The sequence below is a fragment of the Orcinus orca genome, chromosome 2 (genome assembly GCF_937001465.1).
Source record: "Orcinus orca chromosome 2, mOrcOrc1.1, whole genome shotgun sequence".
In the NCBI taxonomy this organism is placed as follows: domain Eukaryota; kingdom Metazoa; phylum Chordata; class Mammalia; order Artiodactyla; family Delphinidae; genus Orcinus; species Orcinus orca.
In genome coordinates, this window is record NC_064560.1 from 5,175,952 (window position 1) to 5,196,091 (window position 20,140).

The 20,140-nt window shown below is 34.9% G+C and overlaps 1 protein-coding gene across 8 annotated transcripts in view; it reads left to right on the plus strand.

Annotated features, from left to right (window-relative positions):
* TRDMT1 (tRNA aspartic acid methyltransferase 1) overlaps positions 1 to 20,140 on the plus strand; it is a 63,963-nt gene that overhangs the window by 32,282 nt on the left and 11,541 nt on the right. For 4 of the 8 annotated variants that reach the window (XM_004278607.3, XM_049706544.1, XM_049706545.1 and 1 more), the window contains exons 2-10: positions 196 to 305; positions 9,805 to 9,881; positions 12,331 to 12,402; positions 12,995 to 13,060; positions 13,809 to 13,878; positions 14,362 to 14,445; positions 15,846 to 16,204; positions 18,814 to 18,871; positions 19,923 to 20,052. In XM_004278607.3, coding sequence (XP_004278655.1) covers positions 196 to 305; positions 9,805 to 9,881; positions 12,331 to 12,402; positions 12,995 to 13,060; positions 13,809 to 13,878; positions 14,362 to 14,445; positions 15,846 to 16,204; positions 18,814 to 18,871; positions 19,923 to 20,052 — 1,026 coding nt within the window. The remainder of the gene's footprint in view (positions 1 to 195; positions 306 to 9,804; positions 9,882 to 12,330; positions 12,403 to 12,994; positions 13,061 to 13,808; positions 13,879 to 14,361; positions 14,446 to 15,845; positions 16,205 to 18,813; positions 18,872 to 19,922; positions 20,053 to 20,140) is intronic. The other 4 variants (XM_033403473.2, XM_033403474.2, XM_033403477.2 and 1 more) reach the window with 2 other exon arrangements.

The following is a 20,140-nucleotide window of genomic DNA, read 5'->3' on the forward strand; positions in this document are numbered from 1 at the left end:
CCAGAGGCACATAAATATTCTACTTCGCGCCTAGCTCCTCCTGGCTTTGTTGTCCACTGACAACCCGAGATCTGGCCAGATAATTGAGCAAGTGAGGAAATGTACTACAAAATTCTGTTTTTTTGGCTTCTCTCTATGATGAACAAATTGTTGTTAAGGACTTTACCTTTTAAGTTATTCCACTTATCATTACAGAAAGCTGTATACCTGCACAAGTGGTGGCTGCCGTTGATATAAACACTGTCGCTAATGAAGTATACAAGTATAATTTTCCTCACACACAGTTACTGGCCAAGACAATTGAAGTGAGTAACAATATTGTTTTAATAAGTCTATATATAGCAAGGAAAATATAATTGAATACTGTAAGATACTGGTTTCTGGTGTCTTCATTTGAAGATAAGTCATACATAAATGAAAAAGTTTAGGAGAAGGGAATTAAATTAACATTTTTTATTCTGTCAGAAGATAGCATGTTACTGTTTGCCTTTTTTTAAATTTCTAGCTTTAGAAAAAGAGGATCAATGTTTTGGTCTCTGAGAGAAAGAATTGAAATGTAAGAATATGATTGACTTCTAAATTCTTGGTTCTGTAGTGATATTAAACTTTACTTAATTCTTTATTTTTAAGCATTACTCATGTGTAATATATATATAGCAGGAGTGAAAAAAAGAGAGTAAAAAAAGTGATTGGATATTACTTGTTGAATGCTTCTTGTTGAAGCCCATCAAAGTTAAAGATACCGTTTTGCCTGTGATGAACTCAGCAGAAGTGTTTTAACACTTTTGTTATTTTAAAAATAATATGAAATTATGTTTTTCTCCCAATTTCACGTCGTAAAAAATTTTACACACAAATTTCTCATGAAGCCATAATTTACATACAATAAACTGCCCTCATTGTAAATGTGTAGTTTGACTTTTGACCAATATATACTGTGTAACCACAATCGAGACTTAAAGCATCCATCCATTAAGGAACACCCTAAAATGTTCCTAAATGCCTCGTTTTACTCAGTCTCTGACCCCAACCCTAGGCAACCATTGATCTGCTTTCAGTCATTACAGATTAAATTTTCCAGTTCTAGTCATATCCTAAATAGAATCTTGAGTGTAATTGTTTTGAGTATGACTTCTCTTGTTTAGTGTAATGTTTTTTTGCATTTACCCACATCGTTGTTATCTATCAGTAGTTGGCTCTTCATTATTGTTCAGTGATATTCTGTACAGTGGAATATTTCATACTACAAAATGTATATCCATTCACACGATGTTTGACATGTAGATTGTTTCCAGTTTTTGACTGTTATAAAAAAGTTGCTATGAATATTCATGTACAAGTTTTTGTGTGGACTTTGTTTTTACTTCTTGTGGATATATACCTGGGAGTAGAATTGCCGTATCATATGGCAAATTTCTTTAACTTTATGAGAAAATGCCAACTGTTTTCCATAATGTTCATACCATTTTACAGTCACACAATCAATGTTTAAGTGTTTCAGTTGTTTCACATCCCTACCAACAATTGCTGTTGTCAGTATTTTAAATATTAGCCGCTCTTGCGAGCATACAGTGGTATTGTGATTTTAATTTACATTTCCCTGGTGACTAATAATCTTGAGTATTTTTTTCATGTGTTTATTATCCATTCTATGTTTTTCGTGATGAAATTTCTTTCCCAGTTTTTATTTGGTATGTTTGTGCTGTTATCATTTAGTTTTAAGAGTTGTTTAAGTTTTCTGGATTGAAGTTGTTTGTCAGAAATATGTATGACAAATATTTTCTCCAAATCTGTAACTTGTCTTTTCATTTCCTTAACTGTGTTCATCAAAGTGCAGAAGTTACTTATCTTTTTTTTTTTTTTATGGGACACTTTTTTGTGTGTCCTAAGAAATCTTTGTTTACCCCATTTTTTTCCTGTTTTCTTCTAGAAGTTTTATAGTTTGAGCTTTTACATTTAGGTTTATGACCCAGTTAAAGTTACTTTTTGTGTGTAGTCTGAGGTAGAGGTCATTTTTTTCCCTAAGTGCATATAAAACTGGTTATTATAGCTTTATAATATGTATTGAATTCAGGCAACATAAGTTCTCAAACTTCTGATTTTCTTTTTCAAGATTATTTTGGCTACACTCTCATTTACATTTCTGTGTAAATTTCAGAATCAGCTTGCCAATTTCTACAAAAAAAAAAGATATTTTGATTGGAATTTCACTGATTGGTTTTGGAAGAACTGATATCTTCATAAAAGAGAGTCTTCCAATCCATGAACATGGTATCACTCTTCACTTATTTAGGTCTTCTTTAATTTGTATCAGCTATATTTTATAATATTTAATATACTAGTCTTACACTTATTTTTATTTATTAACCTAGTATCCTGTGACTTTGCTGTATTTACTTATTAGTTCTGGTAACTTTAATATTGATTTTTTAGGATTTTTTAACATGTACAGTTTATTCCCTGAGAAAAAAAGAGTTTTACTTTTCCCTTCCAACCAGTGTGACTTTTTTTCTTGCCTTGTTGCATTGTCTAGGACGTTCTTTATAATGTTGAATAAAACGTGTGACAGTGGACATCCTTGCCTTCTTCCAGATCTTAGGGGAGAACATTCAGTCATTTATCATTTTGTAGATGTTAGTCGTATATTTTTCATAGATGCCTTGTATCAAGTTGAGGAAATTTCCTTTTATTTCGTTTTCTGAGAATTTGTATTATGAACAGGTTTTGAGTTTTGTCAAATGCTTTTTTTTTTTTTTTGCATCTTTTGACATGATTATATCATTTCCCTTGTATTCTGATAATATGGTGATCATCATATCAATTCCTTTTTTGAATGTTAAGTCAGTATTGCATTCCTGGGATAAATCCTACTTGTCATGATATGCCATCAGTTTTATGTTATGCTACATCCCATTTGTTAAAATATTGTTAATTATTTTTGCATTTATCTTTGTAGGTGACTTTTGTAGTTTCCTCATAACATATTTGTATGGTTTTTATATTTATACATAGCCTTGTATTTTCTGTAAGAGTTTGTGAAGAACAAGTATCAGTTCTTCTATAAATGATAGAATTTCATCAGTGGAGACACCTGGGCCTGGAGTTTTCTTTGTGGGAAGGTTCTTAATTATGAATTTAATTTATTTAATTGCTATAAGACATTATCATGTTTCTTAGCATTGTAGTAATTTTTTATGAGGAGCCTAACATTGTAGGTTTTACATTTTTGAGTGTTGGAGTTTACTGTAATCTTTTAAGGACTGTTGGATATCGTCCTCAGAGGCAGTTAATTTCAGATCATCTTGATTCTTTTGAGGCTTATTGTTAAGCATTTCAAACTGGATCTGGAGTAGCTTTTACTGTAAGGCTAGTCTAATCTCACTGTTAATATATGACCTTTCTTAGATTGCTATTAAATGCCCCATGTACTCAACTAGGTCTTGCTACTCTGGATGTTAACTCAAATGATTGCTAGCCCAGAGATCTGGGAATTTTTTTGGCTTACAACTTCCCAGTAATTGTTCCTTTTCCAGCAGTTTTTCTTTGCCCTCCCTCAAGGCGTTTTGCCTGATGCATGCACAGGTTGATACTGAGCAAGACCCTCAAGGGGAATGTTATGCAGATTTCTGCATCTCTTTCCCTGTGCAGCTTCTTTTTGTCTGGCACTCTGCTCTGCAAATTCTAGTCACTTTGATCTTGAGCTCCAACCTCTGTCTTCAACTCATCTACATTACCAGGTACAGTTTGGATCTCCTTTCCCTTCACTGCCGTATGGAAATTATCTCTAGGCACAAAGTTGAATTATCTTCAAGTTTTTTTTTTTTTCCTTTTCTAAGGAATGGCAGTCCTGCTCTGTCTGTGGTCCAATTCCAATATCTGAAAACAGTTATTACATTTCTCCCAATTTTCTAGTTTATTTACACAACTCACAGGCAGAAGCAAAAGTCTCACAAATGCTTTTTTCAGTGAGATACAATTCACGTCCTGTGAAGTTCACTGTTTTAAAGTCTACAATTCAGTGTTTTCTTGTTTTTTTCATTTACTTACAAAGTTGTGTAACCATTACCACTTTCTAATTCTAGAATGTCTTCATCCCCCAAAAGGTAATCCTGTAGCCATTAGCAGTCACTCCCCATTTCTCCTTCCCCCCAACCCCTGGCAACCACTAATCTACTTTCTGTCTCTATGGATTTGACTATTCTAGACATTTCATATAAATGGGATCGTATAATATGTGGCTTTTTTTGGTCTGGATTCTTACAATTAGCATAATGTTTCCATACATCCATGTTCTAGCATGAATCAGTGCTTCATTTCTTTTACTGGCTGAGTAATATTCCGTTATATAGGTATACCACATTTTGTTTACCCAACAGATTTGTTTTAAGTTTTCTTTCAGCCAGTATGAAATGGGAACATTTCCTAGCTCTATGATTGGGTATCCAAAAGGTAGAAATAATCTACTTATGTGTTGAAGAACGTCTATCCCTCGTATTGAGAACAGAATATCTTTCCCCGTGGGCATCATAGAGAGGAGGACTATGGGGACATCATCATCTTTCCAGTCACTGGTAGCAATGCATTTCATAAACTTCATGGCAACGTACAGTCAGTCTACCTGTCTCATCATGGACGTAGGGCAAAAATAAATTCGGGGTCAGAAGAAAGATACCTACTAAAAAGTAACTTTGAATTGACTCTAATAGGCAGATGATATGCATGTAGGTTCCAGAATTTCTCTGACATACAGTATGATAGCAAAAGTTATTTTATTAGAAAAAATTAATCTAAGTTTAAATTTAATGTAAACATTTAAAAGTTGATGCAGCCAAATGTCCAATTCAGCAAGAGTTTTCTCCCACTAAACAAAGTATAAAGAAACAACAAAATCTCAGTAAAGCACCCATTATGTTCACCAACTTAACCTTCCTTTCTGTTTTACCTTCTAAGAGAAACTGTGAAATACTTGACATATTTGGGGACTGATTGGCATTCCCAGCTACATGCCAATAGAAATTTGGGGGCATTTAGAATAATACATCTGTGTCCATTTTTCTAGTGGTAATTCTATTTCAGTACCAGTTTTAATAGGTGATAATAAATTGTATTATCTGCATATGATATAAGAACACTAGGGAGAGGGAAGAATGGAGGTACCTCCAGGTCATTTGAAAGGAGAGAATCAGTTCATTAAAATGGTGTCTATGAGACAAAAGACAGTCTACCTTCCCACGGCTTTTAGTCTCTTCTAGGATGTTCTCTTCAACCCTGTTCTGACGTGGAAAGAGTGTACCATGCCCAGGTCAAATATATCAGAACTGCCTTGGGGGTCATGTTTAAAAAGGGGGTGGAAGGTTAATGGAGAACTTAGGAGTAATGAGAGACTTCAGGGATTTTAAGTTTCATGAAGCAACATATTCTGATCATTTGAACATTTACTTCATGCAAGTTATTGAGCCCTTAGAGGGAGCACAGATATGACTGAGAGATAGTTTTTACCTTCAGGAACTTACTATTTAGTGCATAAGTTGGACTTGTAAACAGTTTTCTTTGGGACTTCTGATTGACCGTGGCATAAAAAAGATATTTCTTTTCTAAAACTCTATTTCTTTTCCTAATAGAAATAAGAAAAGAAAAGAGGGGATGGGAAACCATTATGAATGAAAATAGGATTTAGCCATAAACCAAAGCAGAAAAGAAAACTGGGAAGAGTAGTGTCAAATGCAGTGGTGATGACACATGCCTCTCTGTGTCCTGTGCAGAATTGAGAAGGGAAGAAGGACAAGGGAGCAGGCAAAACAGACCCAGCAATTGCTTGTTCAAAGTCAAGAAGAGACAGTAAAGAATTCCAACTCACTGGGCTGAAAGCAGCATTACAACCTCTGCAGACTTCCTGCTCATCCTGAATGCGAGAACATGGGTTAGGGACAGAGGCATGGTCTTAAGTTAAAGGCCTTTGTGGGTTCTTCCCAGAAAGTGTGGTGACCAATACCTGAATAGAGCTACTGCTCTTTCTTTCGCCTTTTTAGCAAACTTCTAGATTCAAGTGATCTCCATTAAAAAATTAATAGTTAGAAAGGAGCCAGTTTGAGACTCTCCTAGTATAGTACTTTTAAAAGGAAGTAACATAAACAAAAAAGCAGAATATACACAGAAAAATCATATTAAGGAGCAGAAGAAAATTACAAAAACATGTCTCCATGTGCTTGAAACCTTAAATAAAGCTCAATATCTTTAAAACAAGAACTCAAATAAATGTATACATGAGATCAAAAAACAATAATAAGACAATAGATTTGAAGAGTGTCAGTGGTCTGGGAAAAAAAAACAGATGAGAAAAATAAAACCATTATAGAAATGAAAGTCCTGTCAGAATAGCAAACAGAAAATAAAACAAACAGGACAAAAATATTAACAGAAGTAGATGAAAAAAATTCCTAAAATAAAACCTCCAACAACTCATGAACTGTAGTACCCATGAACCCTTACTGAAAAAATGACTCAGTCACTTAATCTAACTAAGCAAGAGATGAATCAAAGTGGAGAACCCAGGAATAAAGCTGCCGTGTTAGGAAAGAAATAATGGTCGGGAAGCAGGGTGAGAATGTTATAAATCTTTGCAGTGTAAGAATAATAATATAATTGGAGTAGGAAGGAAAAGTGAGACTCAAAAAATATGTCTGTTCTTTGAAAGATAAATGAAGCTATAGATTTTTAGGACATTATTTAATGTTGTTGCCAGGAGCTCAGCTGAGCTGTCAGGGATCAGAGTAGCTGATTAAAGCAACAGGGCAAAAATGAAAGAGTGAAGCCTTAATTACTTGCTGTGGTGGGAAAAGCAAGTCTCTAAAAAACAGAGAAAACGCCAACGCCCCCTGTTCCATTTCCCCAGGGGACAGCATCCTGCTGGAAGGTGGGGTGATCAGCACAGACGTGGGGGTCAGCTCACTGTTGAGGAGCCCCTGGCATTGGGGGAGAGAGTGCGGGCAGTGGTGAGAAGGCTGGGAGTGAGAAGGGCCAAGCGTTAGTCATAGCGGGAGAAGTATCTTCAAGGGTCCCCCTCTTCCTCCTAGACGGAGGCCTTGGCAGAAATAGATGGCGCCCGAAGAGGGCTTTGTGCAAGGCCTCAGATAAAGAGACCTAGGAATGCAAATATACGAAGAGCATGAGCTGCTGGGGGCCTGAGAGCTCGCACCCGCCCTGCCCTCGGAGACTGCAAGGTGCTGGCCTTGCACCAAGTCTGGAGCCGGGAGGGTGGCTTTCCCCTGACACCCGCTGGGTGAAGCCCTCCTCGTTGCCTATAGTCAGGCCTGAAAATTGTCTTTGTTGAATTTGTTACAATATTTCTTCTGTTTTGTTTTGGTTTTTTGGCCCCAAGGCATATGGGATCTTAGCTCCCCGATCAGGGATTGAACCTGCATCCCCTACATTGGAAGGCAAAGTCTTAACCACTGGACCGCCAGGGAAGTCCCTCATGTAGGTTTTTAACCAGGAGCAGGATTCACCAGTTACAAAGATAAATAGTAATAAAACTAAAATCTGTAATTTATCTCTGAAGAAAATGGAAAATTACTAGACACTACAATATAAATATGTGAGCAGAAACCTTGTCTGGTTTGTTCATTGTTGTATTCCCAGACTAGCACAATGCCTGGTGTGTCGTAGATGCTCTGAAATATTGGTGGATTAATTATGAACCTTGTTTAATGAATAACACATTGTGCCTAAAAAATGAAAAAATGTCAGGCAAATCATAACAAAGGATAACAGGGGTTTCAGAACTGATATGTATTAGGTAAGATCTGTCTGAAAGCAAAAAGCATTTACGAGTCATAGAAAATTACTTTATAATGATGATTCGTACAGTGATCAAGAAAGATCTGATTGTCATGAGTATTCAGGAACAAAATAACATCAGAGTTCATAGGGCAGGAAATGGTAGGAAATATCACTAACTTTTTACTGAAGACTTACCTTGTGCCACAAAATTTTATTTCTCTTTAGATTAACAATAAATTCACTAAAATAGTCAAAAGTTGTTGTTTTCTAATCTACCAAGGTCTCCCTAAAGTTTAAATGAAAATTAAGTATAAGAATAACCAGGAAGCTTTTTGAGAAAAGAAGTAATAAAACAAGTAGGGGGACAAACAAAGTTGCTCATCAACATGCGATAAACAGTGTTACCACATCGAGTGGATCTAATGTTCTCTGAAAGCAAGGATGTTTTTATTAGCTTGAATGGCCTGTTTATGGAAACAGAATTTGATTTCCATTAGTGTTAAAATATCAAATTATTAATGTTAATCCATGCATCTCTGTAACTACTTTCTTGAATCCCAACACATTCATTGACCTAGAATGCTAGGTTAAAGACAGTTGTGAATGGTTTAATTGAGCGATTATGTTTGCATAACTGTTCTGTCATTTGGGTTGTACTGTAAAAAAAAAAAATCACTCTTTCCTAGAATCCTTTAAAATTGTAAATTTTTTTACGTCTAACAGTATTGGAGGCATTAACTCTGTTTACTTCCTTTAGATTCTAGACTTAAGGATTCTCCTTATGTAAAAGATTGTTGTTTGATTTTTATTTTCATTTTGGGAATTCAGCTTTAATCTGTTCACAATCAGTTGTGAGATAAATAAGTTGCTTCTCCTAATAGTCCTGTGCTGACCAGCTGTGTAACTTGAGTATGTGTGCTAATCTTACTGCCCTGCCCCAGGGTTCCTGACAGACTGTTGAGTGTATGATTTTCAGATTGTTTTCTTTAGAACTCTGGGATCCAGAGGTGCTTCAGGAACTTTTCAGTATTTAATTTTTATTTCTTTTTACATATATGTCTTAAACTACTTAAAAAAGTGTGATTTAAAAACGATAGACATGTACATTCAAACTTATAATACAGTAGAGAAAACTGATGTGTTCCCCAGGTTAAGTCACTCTTTTCAGAACTCAGAATAAAGCTTTTCCTGCTTTATTCACGAACTCAAACTTCTTAGAAATGTGTTGTAATTAGGAACGTTGTGATTCTGGGCTTATGGCTTTAAATTCCTGGGTAAGAGTGTACACTAAGAGAGCTTAATGAGAATTGGCAAACCCATGACTTGTATTTTTCTATGTTTGTCTTCTGATAGTGTATATAAAATAGGAGCAAAACAGTACATTTTAAAACTATTTAGCCCAATAGGGATTATTTTGATTAATCTTATCTACAATCTTTTGAGGTCCTTTGACTACCCACAACTGTAAAACAGTATAGTAATTGTGGATATCTGAAAATGGGACCTTTTTCCATTTGGTGATATATTGACAGAGACATACATGAAAGGGATGGTGACTGGTCAATACATCACGTTTTCTAAATAAATAATATTAATAGAGAGGTATTAAAAAATTCCCTAGATCCTTTGCAAATCATTAATTATAAAATAAAGTTTTCCATGTTTGATTCCAGAAATCACAGCAGTCTTGGACTTGAGGTGTCATAGAGGCACAAAATACTTAGCATCTAGGAAACTAGCTTTCCAGCTCTGCTTTGGCTGGCTCTCGAGTTTGGGGGAAGTCACTTAATTTTTTATAGCTTCAGCTTACTGCTCGACTTTCTTCACAAAATTGCTTTGGAAAATTAGTTTAACTAAAGTTTATTTAAAAAGTAGTAGGTGTTTTATAAACTTTTAAGTGTTATAAATGAAGTTAAGTGTCACAATTTCTGATGTATTTACTGGTAATTACTTAGCATTTTTCCTCTGCCCCCTTCTACGCATGTTTTTATATTTTTTCTTTCCCCCCACATGTTCGTTCCTTAGGGTATTACACTAGAAGAGTTTGACAGATTATCTTTCAATATGATTTTAATGAGCCCTCCCTGTCAGCCATTCACAAGGTATGTATAATAAATATTTCTCTGTTAGGAAGAGTACTTTTGAAGGACTCGTTCAATCAAATCACACTGTAATTTCAAGCACAGACACTTTGAAGTCCATCAGCTGCATTTCCCTAGTCTTGAAACTTTTCATCAATAATTCCTTTTCTCTACACACGTTTATAATTCAGCATTAATCATAAAGAAAATAGCAATTACTGCCAGATGAACACAGTAATTTGGTCAATAGTAGGTATGCAGAGACTATATGGTACCTCCTTAATACCTACCAAAGAAACAGTATTTATTTCTGACCCAAATTACCTTTAATTATTTAAACTAATGAGCATTCAGGAATATCTTCCGAACACTGATTAATCAAAGTAAATTTCCATAGTTAATATTCAAATCCTAAATTACTTACCTGTAAAATTTTAAGGCTAGTCAAGAATGCATTTGTAAAAAATAAAAAAAAAAAGAATGCATTTGTGAATTTAAAATTTCTCGAATTGATAGGTACATTTAATAATACATACAATTAATAAAATGACTTTTTAAAGCTGTGTTCCAAGACAGCTTTTTATTATATGGTGTTTATTTGGCTATGTATTTCAGGGAATTATATTTTAGAGAAAATCTTGACTAATCCCTCTTCATTTAGATACTCTAAATAATAATATTTCAATTATTTTAAGTAATAATGATAATAGTGGTAACCCTCTGAGTGTCTTACTGGAGTATGTCATTTAATATAACAAGCTTATGGGATGGGCATTAGTATCATCATCATTTTACAGGTGAGCAACTGAGGCATAGAAAGGTTAAGTAACTTTCCCAAGGCCATACCATTAGAAAATGTCAGAGCCAGGACTTTTTGATTATTTTATAGTCCTATTAATATATAGGACTATTAATATATAGTCCTATTTAAACACATAATGTGATTTTAAATGGGATATAACATGTAGTAAAAATTCTAATTTAAATAAATATTCTCATGCTTAATTTCCATCCAAGTTTTGATTTATTTCAAGTTTTCTAGGAAATTAATTCCCCAGGGATTTATTGTGCACCTACACATGAGGTATTGCTTTTGATGCTGTAGTTCCCATCCTTATAGAACTTATAGTCCATGGGGAATGACTGACAAATAATTATCTTATAATGTGATTTAAGGAATATAATAAATGAATGTTGAAACTGCCATGAGAGCATGGAGGAGAGAGGTGTTATGTTGCTGCATATACCAGGAGGGACGAATTCTTTTAGAGGTGATATCTGTATTGTGTCTGAAAGCAGGTTGGGAATTTATCAGTGAAGGAGGACGTTCCACGTAAAGATGGCTCCTAGCCTGTGCAAGTGTATTATGGCCTTTTTAACCACAGTAAGTGGGAGGTTCAGGACAGAATGCAGCCCCAGTGCTGTGATGCCTCAGATATCACTGCAGTGGGGCCCCTGTGTCTTCCCTACTGCTGCTCCCACTCTGTATTAGCCCAACTCCAGCTGCTGACGGCTGCAGTGTCTGATCCTGTAGTACTATCATCTTTGGAACTCTGAGAGGAAAGGGACAAAATGAGAGGAAACCAAGATTTCTGAGGAATCTATTCAAGTCCACTCTAATCTCCCATCTGAGCCTCAGATCCACTGATGATTTTGGTCCTGCTGTCAGGTGTGAGGAAACTGATAACTGATGTCAAGTAACTTATTTTAGACCACGAAGCTAGTAAGTAGCAAGGCCTTAAACCCTAGTCCTCTGTTGCTACGACTCATGCCCAATATAAGTCTTTTCTGCTTGCTTCTTGATCATATCGAATGTTACTTGCAAGATTTAACTGCTAGTCCAAATTCTGCCTGTTCACGTGACCTGTTTTGACTTACTTAGTCTAGCCAAGTTGCAACTCCTTCGTGTAGAATCAAGCCTTCAGCTTCAGTCTCTCCTGTTTACATTGGACAAGATAGTTCTAGTTTTACCTGCTACCTTCATCTGCTTAGCTGGTGATTACTTACCAATGCCATCAACTCTACACTGCCACCCTGCCCAACCAGCTCATTCATCTGAACTTCTGTTGTCTCACCTGGGGCAGGGCAAAAGGTGTCATCAGCTAATTGTGTGTGTGTGTATGTGTGTGTGTGTGTGTGTGTGTGTGTGTGTGTGTGTGTGTGTCTTTCCTGAACAAAGTGATTTTAAGAGGATAATTGATTTTATTCTTTGTGGACTTCTTGTTCTTCTTTGCCTCATGCAAGTCATCTGGACATATTATCTTGTATTGATAATAAGTGTATTTATTAGACAGGCAAGGCTTTTTTAAATTAAATGAAAAAATATATTTTTGTTCTTTATAGCAACAGAGATGATCAGATTTTTTGTGAGGACCAACTAATTTTAGTTCTCTGTTTTGACTTTTTAAAAGTGATTTGATACCTTTATGTAAGATTCTTGCTGAACTTATTTACTCTCCTTACCCTTTAGAATCGGCCTGCAAGGTGATGTGACTGATCCAAGGACAAATAGCTTCTTGTATATTCTAGACATTCTCCCAAGGTAAAAACTTAAATTCCGGTACAAGCTTACCTTAAATGTAAAACTTTACATCTGGAAGAACGTGATGTTTGTCATTTTATAGAGATCAGCATCTTATACAGGTTCTGTGCGAGTCATTTATCTTCTGTCGTGACTGATAGAGTAACTGCAAATGTTTGTCGGTTCCACAGTTGCCGCTAAAAGTGAGTGACAGGGCGTTACAGCCTAATAGCTGAATTCTGTTGCCTCTGCTCGGTATTTGTGCAAATGATGCTAATGTTAGTGAATGCTGTCACCCATGGCCTGGAAACTTGTGCTGCCAACCCTAGAAGCCTCCATTCTGTGGAAATGTCAGCGCTTTGAGCTGTGCAAACCCATGTTTTCATTAAACTTCCATGGAAATTAACATTTCAAATGTTAACTTTATCAGGTGTGCCTTGTTTATGGGGGAAAGGAATAAAATATGAGTTGTCTCCATCCCTTATAAAATTCTTTCATAAAAAGAGTTTGGACAATTACTTACCTCATATTTCCCACAAGTAAGGATTTTCTTTACTTCTTACTTCTTAGTAATGAGATGTTTAGAATTCCATTTGTTTTTGTTTTTTTTTAGGTTACAAAAATTACCAAAGTATATTCTTTTAGAAAATGTTAAAGGTTTTGAAGTATCTTCTACAAGGTAAAAAAATGTATTTGTCCTGTGTTCATCTTAGACTTGGTATATTTTATAATAGGAGCTGTTATGAAATGAAGATCTTAAAAATAAATGTGTATATTCCGACATTTTATATATGTTATGAAGTTTACTCGTTAATATTGATTTTGAATAGTTAGTAACGTGAAGTATCACAAAGTTAGGTTCAACTGATTCTTACCCATTTTGATATGTTTGAATTTTTCCGGAATGATTTCTCAATTTTAGCTGCTTACATTGGTGCCTGTTTCTTTAGAAGTAGGAATGTTTTCGGTAAGAATTTGTCCTGTTGACAGGCGTTTTCTGTCCTACAGTTGGGTTGAAGAAGCAAGCCCTGTGTCAGGCCCCTTTCAGACAGTAGCCCAGCTGGAGAGAATGCATCCAAGTCCTTGACTGACCTGCTGTCTATGACAGTGTTCCCCCATCTGATTGGCTACAGATATAGTTCCATTCCTATAGTAAGCTTATCATGAGTGGATTGGCGATTCTAACTCACCAGTTTTATAAATTATCTGGTAGCTTTATTTATTTATAATAGGGATTATCTCTTTTTTGAGAAATGTAATTTTTCAAGTACTGGACTTAAAAAAGACCTAGGATTATCCTTTTTCTAAACAACTTAAGTGGAGGTACAGTTTTCATGTAAAATGAAGTTTTATGTATAATATTTTATATAAGAACCCTATTTTGAACTATAGAGTGAAAGCTTTTTTCTTTCCCTTTGCCTTTTCAGAGACCTGTTAATACAAACAATAGGAAATTGTGGCTTTCAGTACCAAGAATTTCTGTTGTCTCCAACCTCTGTAAGTACTGCAATTGTAAATTCTTATATAAATTTTCCCAAAGGGAATTTGATTCAGTAAAAAGAATGGCTCCATTTTGGATAATATTATAGGTAAATCTTGCAGTTAGTTCTGACATGGTTATTACTTTCTCTATCTGAATTTTATAGCTATATGTGAATTTTATTTTTTTATGATTACTATACTATTCATAATGAATGTAAGAATGTCTATTTGACTTTTTACCTGGGAAATATAAAATGAAAGTGACTCATAGACATATGATTCATCTGATTCTATCTTTATTTCATTCAAATAAAGGTACAGAGTGACAGTTTAAAAGGTTTAAGAACTTGCTACAGAGAAGTCTTCCACAAATCGATAATAGAATCTTGTCTGGCAGAAACTAATGTATAACTGTATGAGTTTTTTTACTAGATGCTAAAAGTTGACACAGATCTCTTTAATATCTTATAGCAGCTAACTGCCCTGTTGTACTTGCAGCTTGGCGTTCCAAATTCAAGGCTACGGTATTTCCTTATTGCAAAGCTTCAGTCAGTGCCGTTCCCTTTTCAAGCCCCTGGTCAGGTATTATTATTATTATTGTTGTTATCATCATCATCATTATTATTTATCTGTTGTAAATATATCTCAGTCTGCTAATTTATTTTCAGGAACTACTTTGCGGAGGTTTTTTTTTTTTTAAACATCTCTATTGGAGTATGTTTACAGAGGTTTATGTGTGTCCTCTTGTGCCTATAATTTAGACTATGCCTGAGGTCTGTCTTGTAGGCCTTTTCACCCTCCTGATGCCACTTTAATTGCTTGAAACAAAACCAGAAACTTTTCTTTCATCATTAGAAAAGAAAATAAGTTAAAAGTAAAAAAAATTACCATTAGTGTTATCCTTCTTTTCCCCCTATAATTTCTCTTCTGACCATTGACTCTTTTGCATCTATTATTTTTCTCCCTCAATAGAAGCCATTGACTACTTTTGATAAAATGGTATACTATCTTAAAAATGGCTTGAGTATTTTCACACATCAGTTGCATTTTATTTGAAATCTATGCTATTTAGCCTTAATTGATTAAAGATGGTAATGATTAGCACAAGCTAGAATAAAATGCTCAATTGCTATATATAGGATCTCTCATTATGCTAGCAATTTTATATGCTTCTGCTGAAAATTGGTGTGGATAACAGAGTTTCAGTGGTCCAGTGAAGCTCTCTATAACCCTCACAGGTAAGAACTCAAAAGTCATGTCCTACTAACAAGGCTTCAGTGGTATCATTTGAAATCCCCATAATACAATATCAGTATTATACAATACTGTGTTATATAATAAAATAGCAATATATCTCCCTTTAATAGTGGGCAGTTCCAAAAACGGTATATAAAGTATGTGAACAAAGACTTCATCATTAAAAATTCCTGGAACTGTTTTTTCTTTCCCAAAATAGGACTTTATAAATGGTTACCTGTTTTGCAGGAACAAGTTTTTCCTGTGGGACTCAGGGATAGAAATAACCTTTCAGGGTGAAGAGTGCTTTTCATTTTTAATTACTAATTTTCCTTTAGATCATAGGTATGTTCTAGTTTTTTTTTTTTTTAATTGAAGGAGAATGGCAAACTTTGATCAAAAACACATTTTCTGGAAATGTACCTGTTGCTTTTTCAACTTCTTTTCCAAATATAATGCTGTCTCTGTATTCAACATACTTCCTATTACTTTGTTGAATGGCTTTATTAATTCAGAAAGCAGTAATTTCAGGAAATAAATCATCTATAGCCTGATACCTATCACTATATGATGAAAAACTTGTAATAACTTGTATAGATACTAGTAAACCTCAATTTCTATCTTTTTAATGGCAACTCAGTAAAAGCTAAAGAATTTTTTTTACATAATGTTGAGTGGATGTTATTAATATGTCTTTTATTTTTAAGAAAGCTTTTGAGAGTTTGTGTATTTTTACTTAATGCCAGGTACTGATGGAGTTCCCCCAAACTGAATCTGAACATCCACAAAAACATGCGATAGATGCAGAAAAGAAAACTGAAGAAAAGAAAATTGAAGAAAAGAAAATTGAGCCAAATACTTGCTTTGATAGCAGCACACAATGTTCTGGAAAAGAAGCCATTCTTTTTAAGCTTGAAACTGCAGGAGAAATTGACAGGAAACGTCAACAGGACAGTGATCTCTCTGTGCGAATGCTAAGAGATTTTCTTGAAGATGACGTTGACGTGAATTCATACTTTTTACCGCCAAAGTCATTGCTGCGATATGCTCTTTTGTTAGACATTGTTAAGCCCACATCCAGAAGGTCCACATGCTTTACGAAAGGGTAGGTTTTAAAGAGTCTCTGTTCGTGGCATATCCAAAATAACCAGGTTTTCATAACTATTGTTTGTCTTAGTTCTTCTCAAAACAAGGAGCATTTTATAAAATGTTTCTGCTGGAATGATTTTTTTCACCCTTAATCGCCTGCTTCCGTGTTCCAGTAGAATGCACAAGTGAAAATTCCTTCTGGCAGAACATGATGTGCACAGCCCACAAAAGTGCTCATAGGAGACACTGCCATCGTTTGGTGACCTTCATAGGAGCTTAATTACCCACAGTGGAGACATGGTTTCTATAGATGGTGAATTGCTAATCGTTTAGCACCTTTCTTTTTATGGTACCTCAAAAATTTCTGTCCACTTTCATGATCAATGTACAAGAAGAAATTAAATTTTAATATGAAGAAATAACATTGAATGTCCTGGAGCACATTATAGCATATTTAACTTTTATTTAGTTTTTTGAATTAGTAGTATATTCTTATAGTTCAAAATTCAAAAGGAACTAAGATTGTAAGACTCCCTTCCAATTCTGCCTCTTGTTCATCCAGTTTCCCTCCCTACGTGCAACCGATGATTTCAGGTTACTCTCTAGTCTTCCAGAGGTATTGCATGTGAGGTGTGTTTAAATATACATGTATATTTTTACCCCCTCCTTTAAGTAAATGGTAGCATACTATATTCATTATTATGTGCACTTTTTTTCATTGTGCAGTATAATTTGGATATTATTACCTATGGGTGCTTAAAGAACTTTCATATGTTCATAGTATAGGTATATCATAATTTCTTTTACTGGTTACCTGTTGATGGACATTTAGGGGACATCCTTTGGATTATTTCTCAAGAAATAGTGTTTTTCAACTTTTTTTTTTTTTTTTTTTTTTTTTTGCGGTATGCGGGCCTCTTACTGCTGTGGCCTCTCCCGTTGCGGAGCACAGGCTCCGGACGCGCAGGCTCAGCGGCCATGGCTCACGGGCCCAGCCGCTCCGCGGCATGTGGGATCCTCCCGGACCGGGGGCACGAACCCGCGTCCCCTGCATCGGCAGGCGGACTCTCAACCACTGCGCCACCAGGGAAGCCCCTCAACTTTTTTTTTTAAACCTAGGAAGAAGGGGGGAAATTAGACCCTTCAAGAAAAATTTGTAAAAGGTCCATCCCTACCCCTGTTTGTTAATTTCACTGAAGCTCTTTTGATAAGTAGTTGTATGATTTAAAAATTCAAGCCTTCGGGCTTCCCTGGTGGCACAGTGGTTGAGAATCTGCCTGCTAATGCAGGGACACGTGTTCGAGCCCTGGTCTGGGAGGATCCCACATGCCGCGGAGCAACTAGGCCCGTGAGCCACAACTACTGAGCCTGTGTGTCTGGAGCTTGTGCTCCGCAGCAAGAGAGGTCGCGATAGTGAGAGGCCCGCGCACCGCGATGAAGAGTGGCCCCTGCTTGCCACAACTAGAGAAAGCCCTCGCACAGAAATGAAGACCCAGCACAGCAAAAATAAATAAATTAATTAATAAACTCCTACCCACAACATCTTCTTTAAAAAAAAAAAAAAATTCAAGCCTTCTCTCTTTACCTACTAGCTAGTTGTCTTGCACAAGACACTATGCCCCCGACGTAATCATACCAGGCTCACCCTGACTTCATCATACCCTGCCCTTGTACTTTCAGGGGAATGGGTTTATTGCTTTCCATTACCTTAAAAGACTTCACTCAGCTGTTGTGTATTTCCAAGTCTGCTAGGTTCTGTTTAGGACTCTCATAAAACAGGGGTTATCAATTTTGTAATAAAAAACAAATTTGAAATTCTTTTATAATTATAAAAATGGTATAAAAGAAGCCTTATTGTAGAAGTCTACTTTAGTGTAGATAATATAAACACACACACACACACACACGTGATATATAAGAAAACAGCTTTTCTTTGATGGTGACTTTCTCTAATTTCTATTTTAAATTCATCTATTAGGAAAAAATGTCAAACAGCCAGCTTGGCAATGATCTTAGGGAAAGAAATATTACTAATACCTTGCATTTCTATAGTGTTTGGTATTTTTAATACATTTTTAACAATAGTCTGATTGTTTTATGATAAAGAGTAAAAACATACAGTGTTACAGTAAGAGGCAGATGCACGTTTGGTGGGCCTGAGTTTGTCATGAGACTGGAGAGTACGGTTTTGGGTTCATGAGAAGAAATGATGGTTCAGGCATTATAAGAAAAGAGCAGCAATTTATTTTCACCTACATAACATTTGGTCTAATGTGGCAGGGATGTCAGTATTGAATAGCATTTAGATATAAAGTCATAACAAATGCATACTTTCTATGCATTTAAATGTGATGAACATTTAAAAAATGACAATAATGTATATGCAGACTAGTATTTATACAACAAAAACTATGCCAAGTTTAGTGTCTGAGAATTTTCAACAGACTGATCTTATGTCTTTCACCTGGTAAGTTTTTTAATTACAAAGCATATTTATGTGATATTATTTAGAATATTTCAGAAGGCTGTATTAACAACTATGTAAGATTGATTCAAGAAATATTTAAGAAATTTAGCGTTAGCAAATATATTAGATGCTACAAAATATTTGTGTTAATTTTTTAGTTATGGACGCTACATAGAAGGGACAGGATCTGTGTTGCAGACTACAGAGGATGTGCAGGTACTATGCATGCTGCAGAACTAAAATATTTGAAAATTATTTTAAATAAAATTATCTTTAATACTTAAAATTTGAGAATGTTAAAATAAGTTTACATGTTCAACTGGGATGAATATGTGTATATAATAATTATTTACTATAGAATAAATCTTCTTGTTGCTAGATATGAGTATATGTACAAAAAGTGTTTTATGTTTTTACTTTCTTTTTTTTCTTCTTACCTTTTGTTTTTCTTTCTATTCCATAAAGAGTAATTTGAAATGCAGAGTACAGTACTTAATGTTCTCTAAAATTATGCATAAATATCTTAGTATTGGAGCCTTCCTTTGGAGCACATACTATAAAAATGCCTGTTAGGGAAAAAAAATCTATATTTTAGGAAGGCTTTTTATTAATACTTCAATTGCTAATTCTTTACGGTATCATGGTTGAATACAAGCTTGATATATTGAAAGTTTTATATACTTCTGAATAATTTTGAAGTGAAATCACATTATCTTCTTTTATGCTGATTTAAACTCTTACTGTTAATAAAATTTACCCTTGCTAAAAACCCTATCAGAGACAAACGAATGTCTGGATTTGAGAAGTCATATTTATTAAATATATTTTATCATTTTAAGAAAATATCTTAATTTGATAAAATTGGTCATAAATAGTAAACATTTTAATGGCTGCTTATTTGCTTTGTAAAATCGACTTATTGGTTGACCAAGTTTCTTTTTTGTATCTTTCACTACATTTCTTTTATGTTATATTGTCATTTATTATTTCTATTCTTATGAGTTAATTTTTGAGGGACCAAAAATGACAGATACACTGAGAGTATCCTGATCTATTCAGCATTAAGGTTTTGTTTGTTTTCTGAGTTTACCTGGCCCTTGATGAGCCAGTTACACAGTTCATTGCACAGAGATGTTTTTACCCTGTGCTGCCATGTGTTACAGAAGACTATGTCCATCATTTTTAAACTGTCTCACAATAGACGATATTATCTTAACAAGTCTAATTGCACTCTACTTTATTAGTTATTTTGGATGTTTTCCTACAGATTGAGAATATCTACAAATCCCTTACCAGTTTGTCACAAGAAGAAAAGATAACAAGATTGTTAATGCTTCAACTTCGATTTTTCACTCCTAAAGAAATAGCAAATCTCCTTGGATTTCCTCCAGAGTTCGGTATGTGGGATACATGCAGACCCCAGCTTTCACTGATTAAAGGTCTCAAAATTCATTAGGGACTCGTGCATAGTTTATGAATAAACCC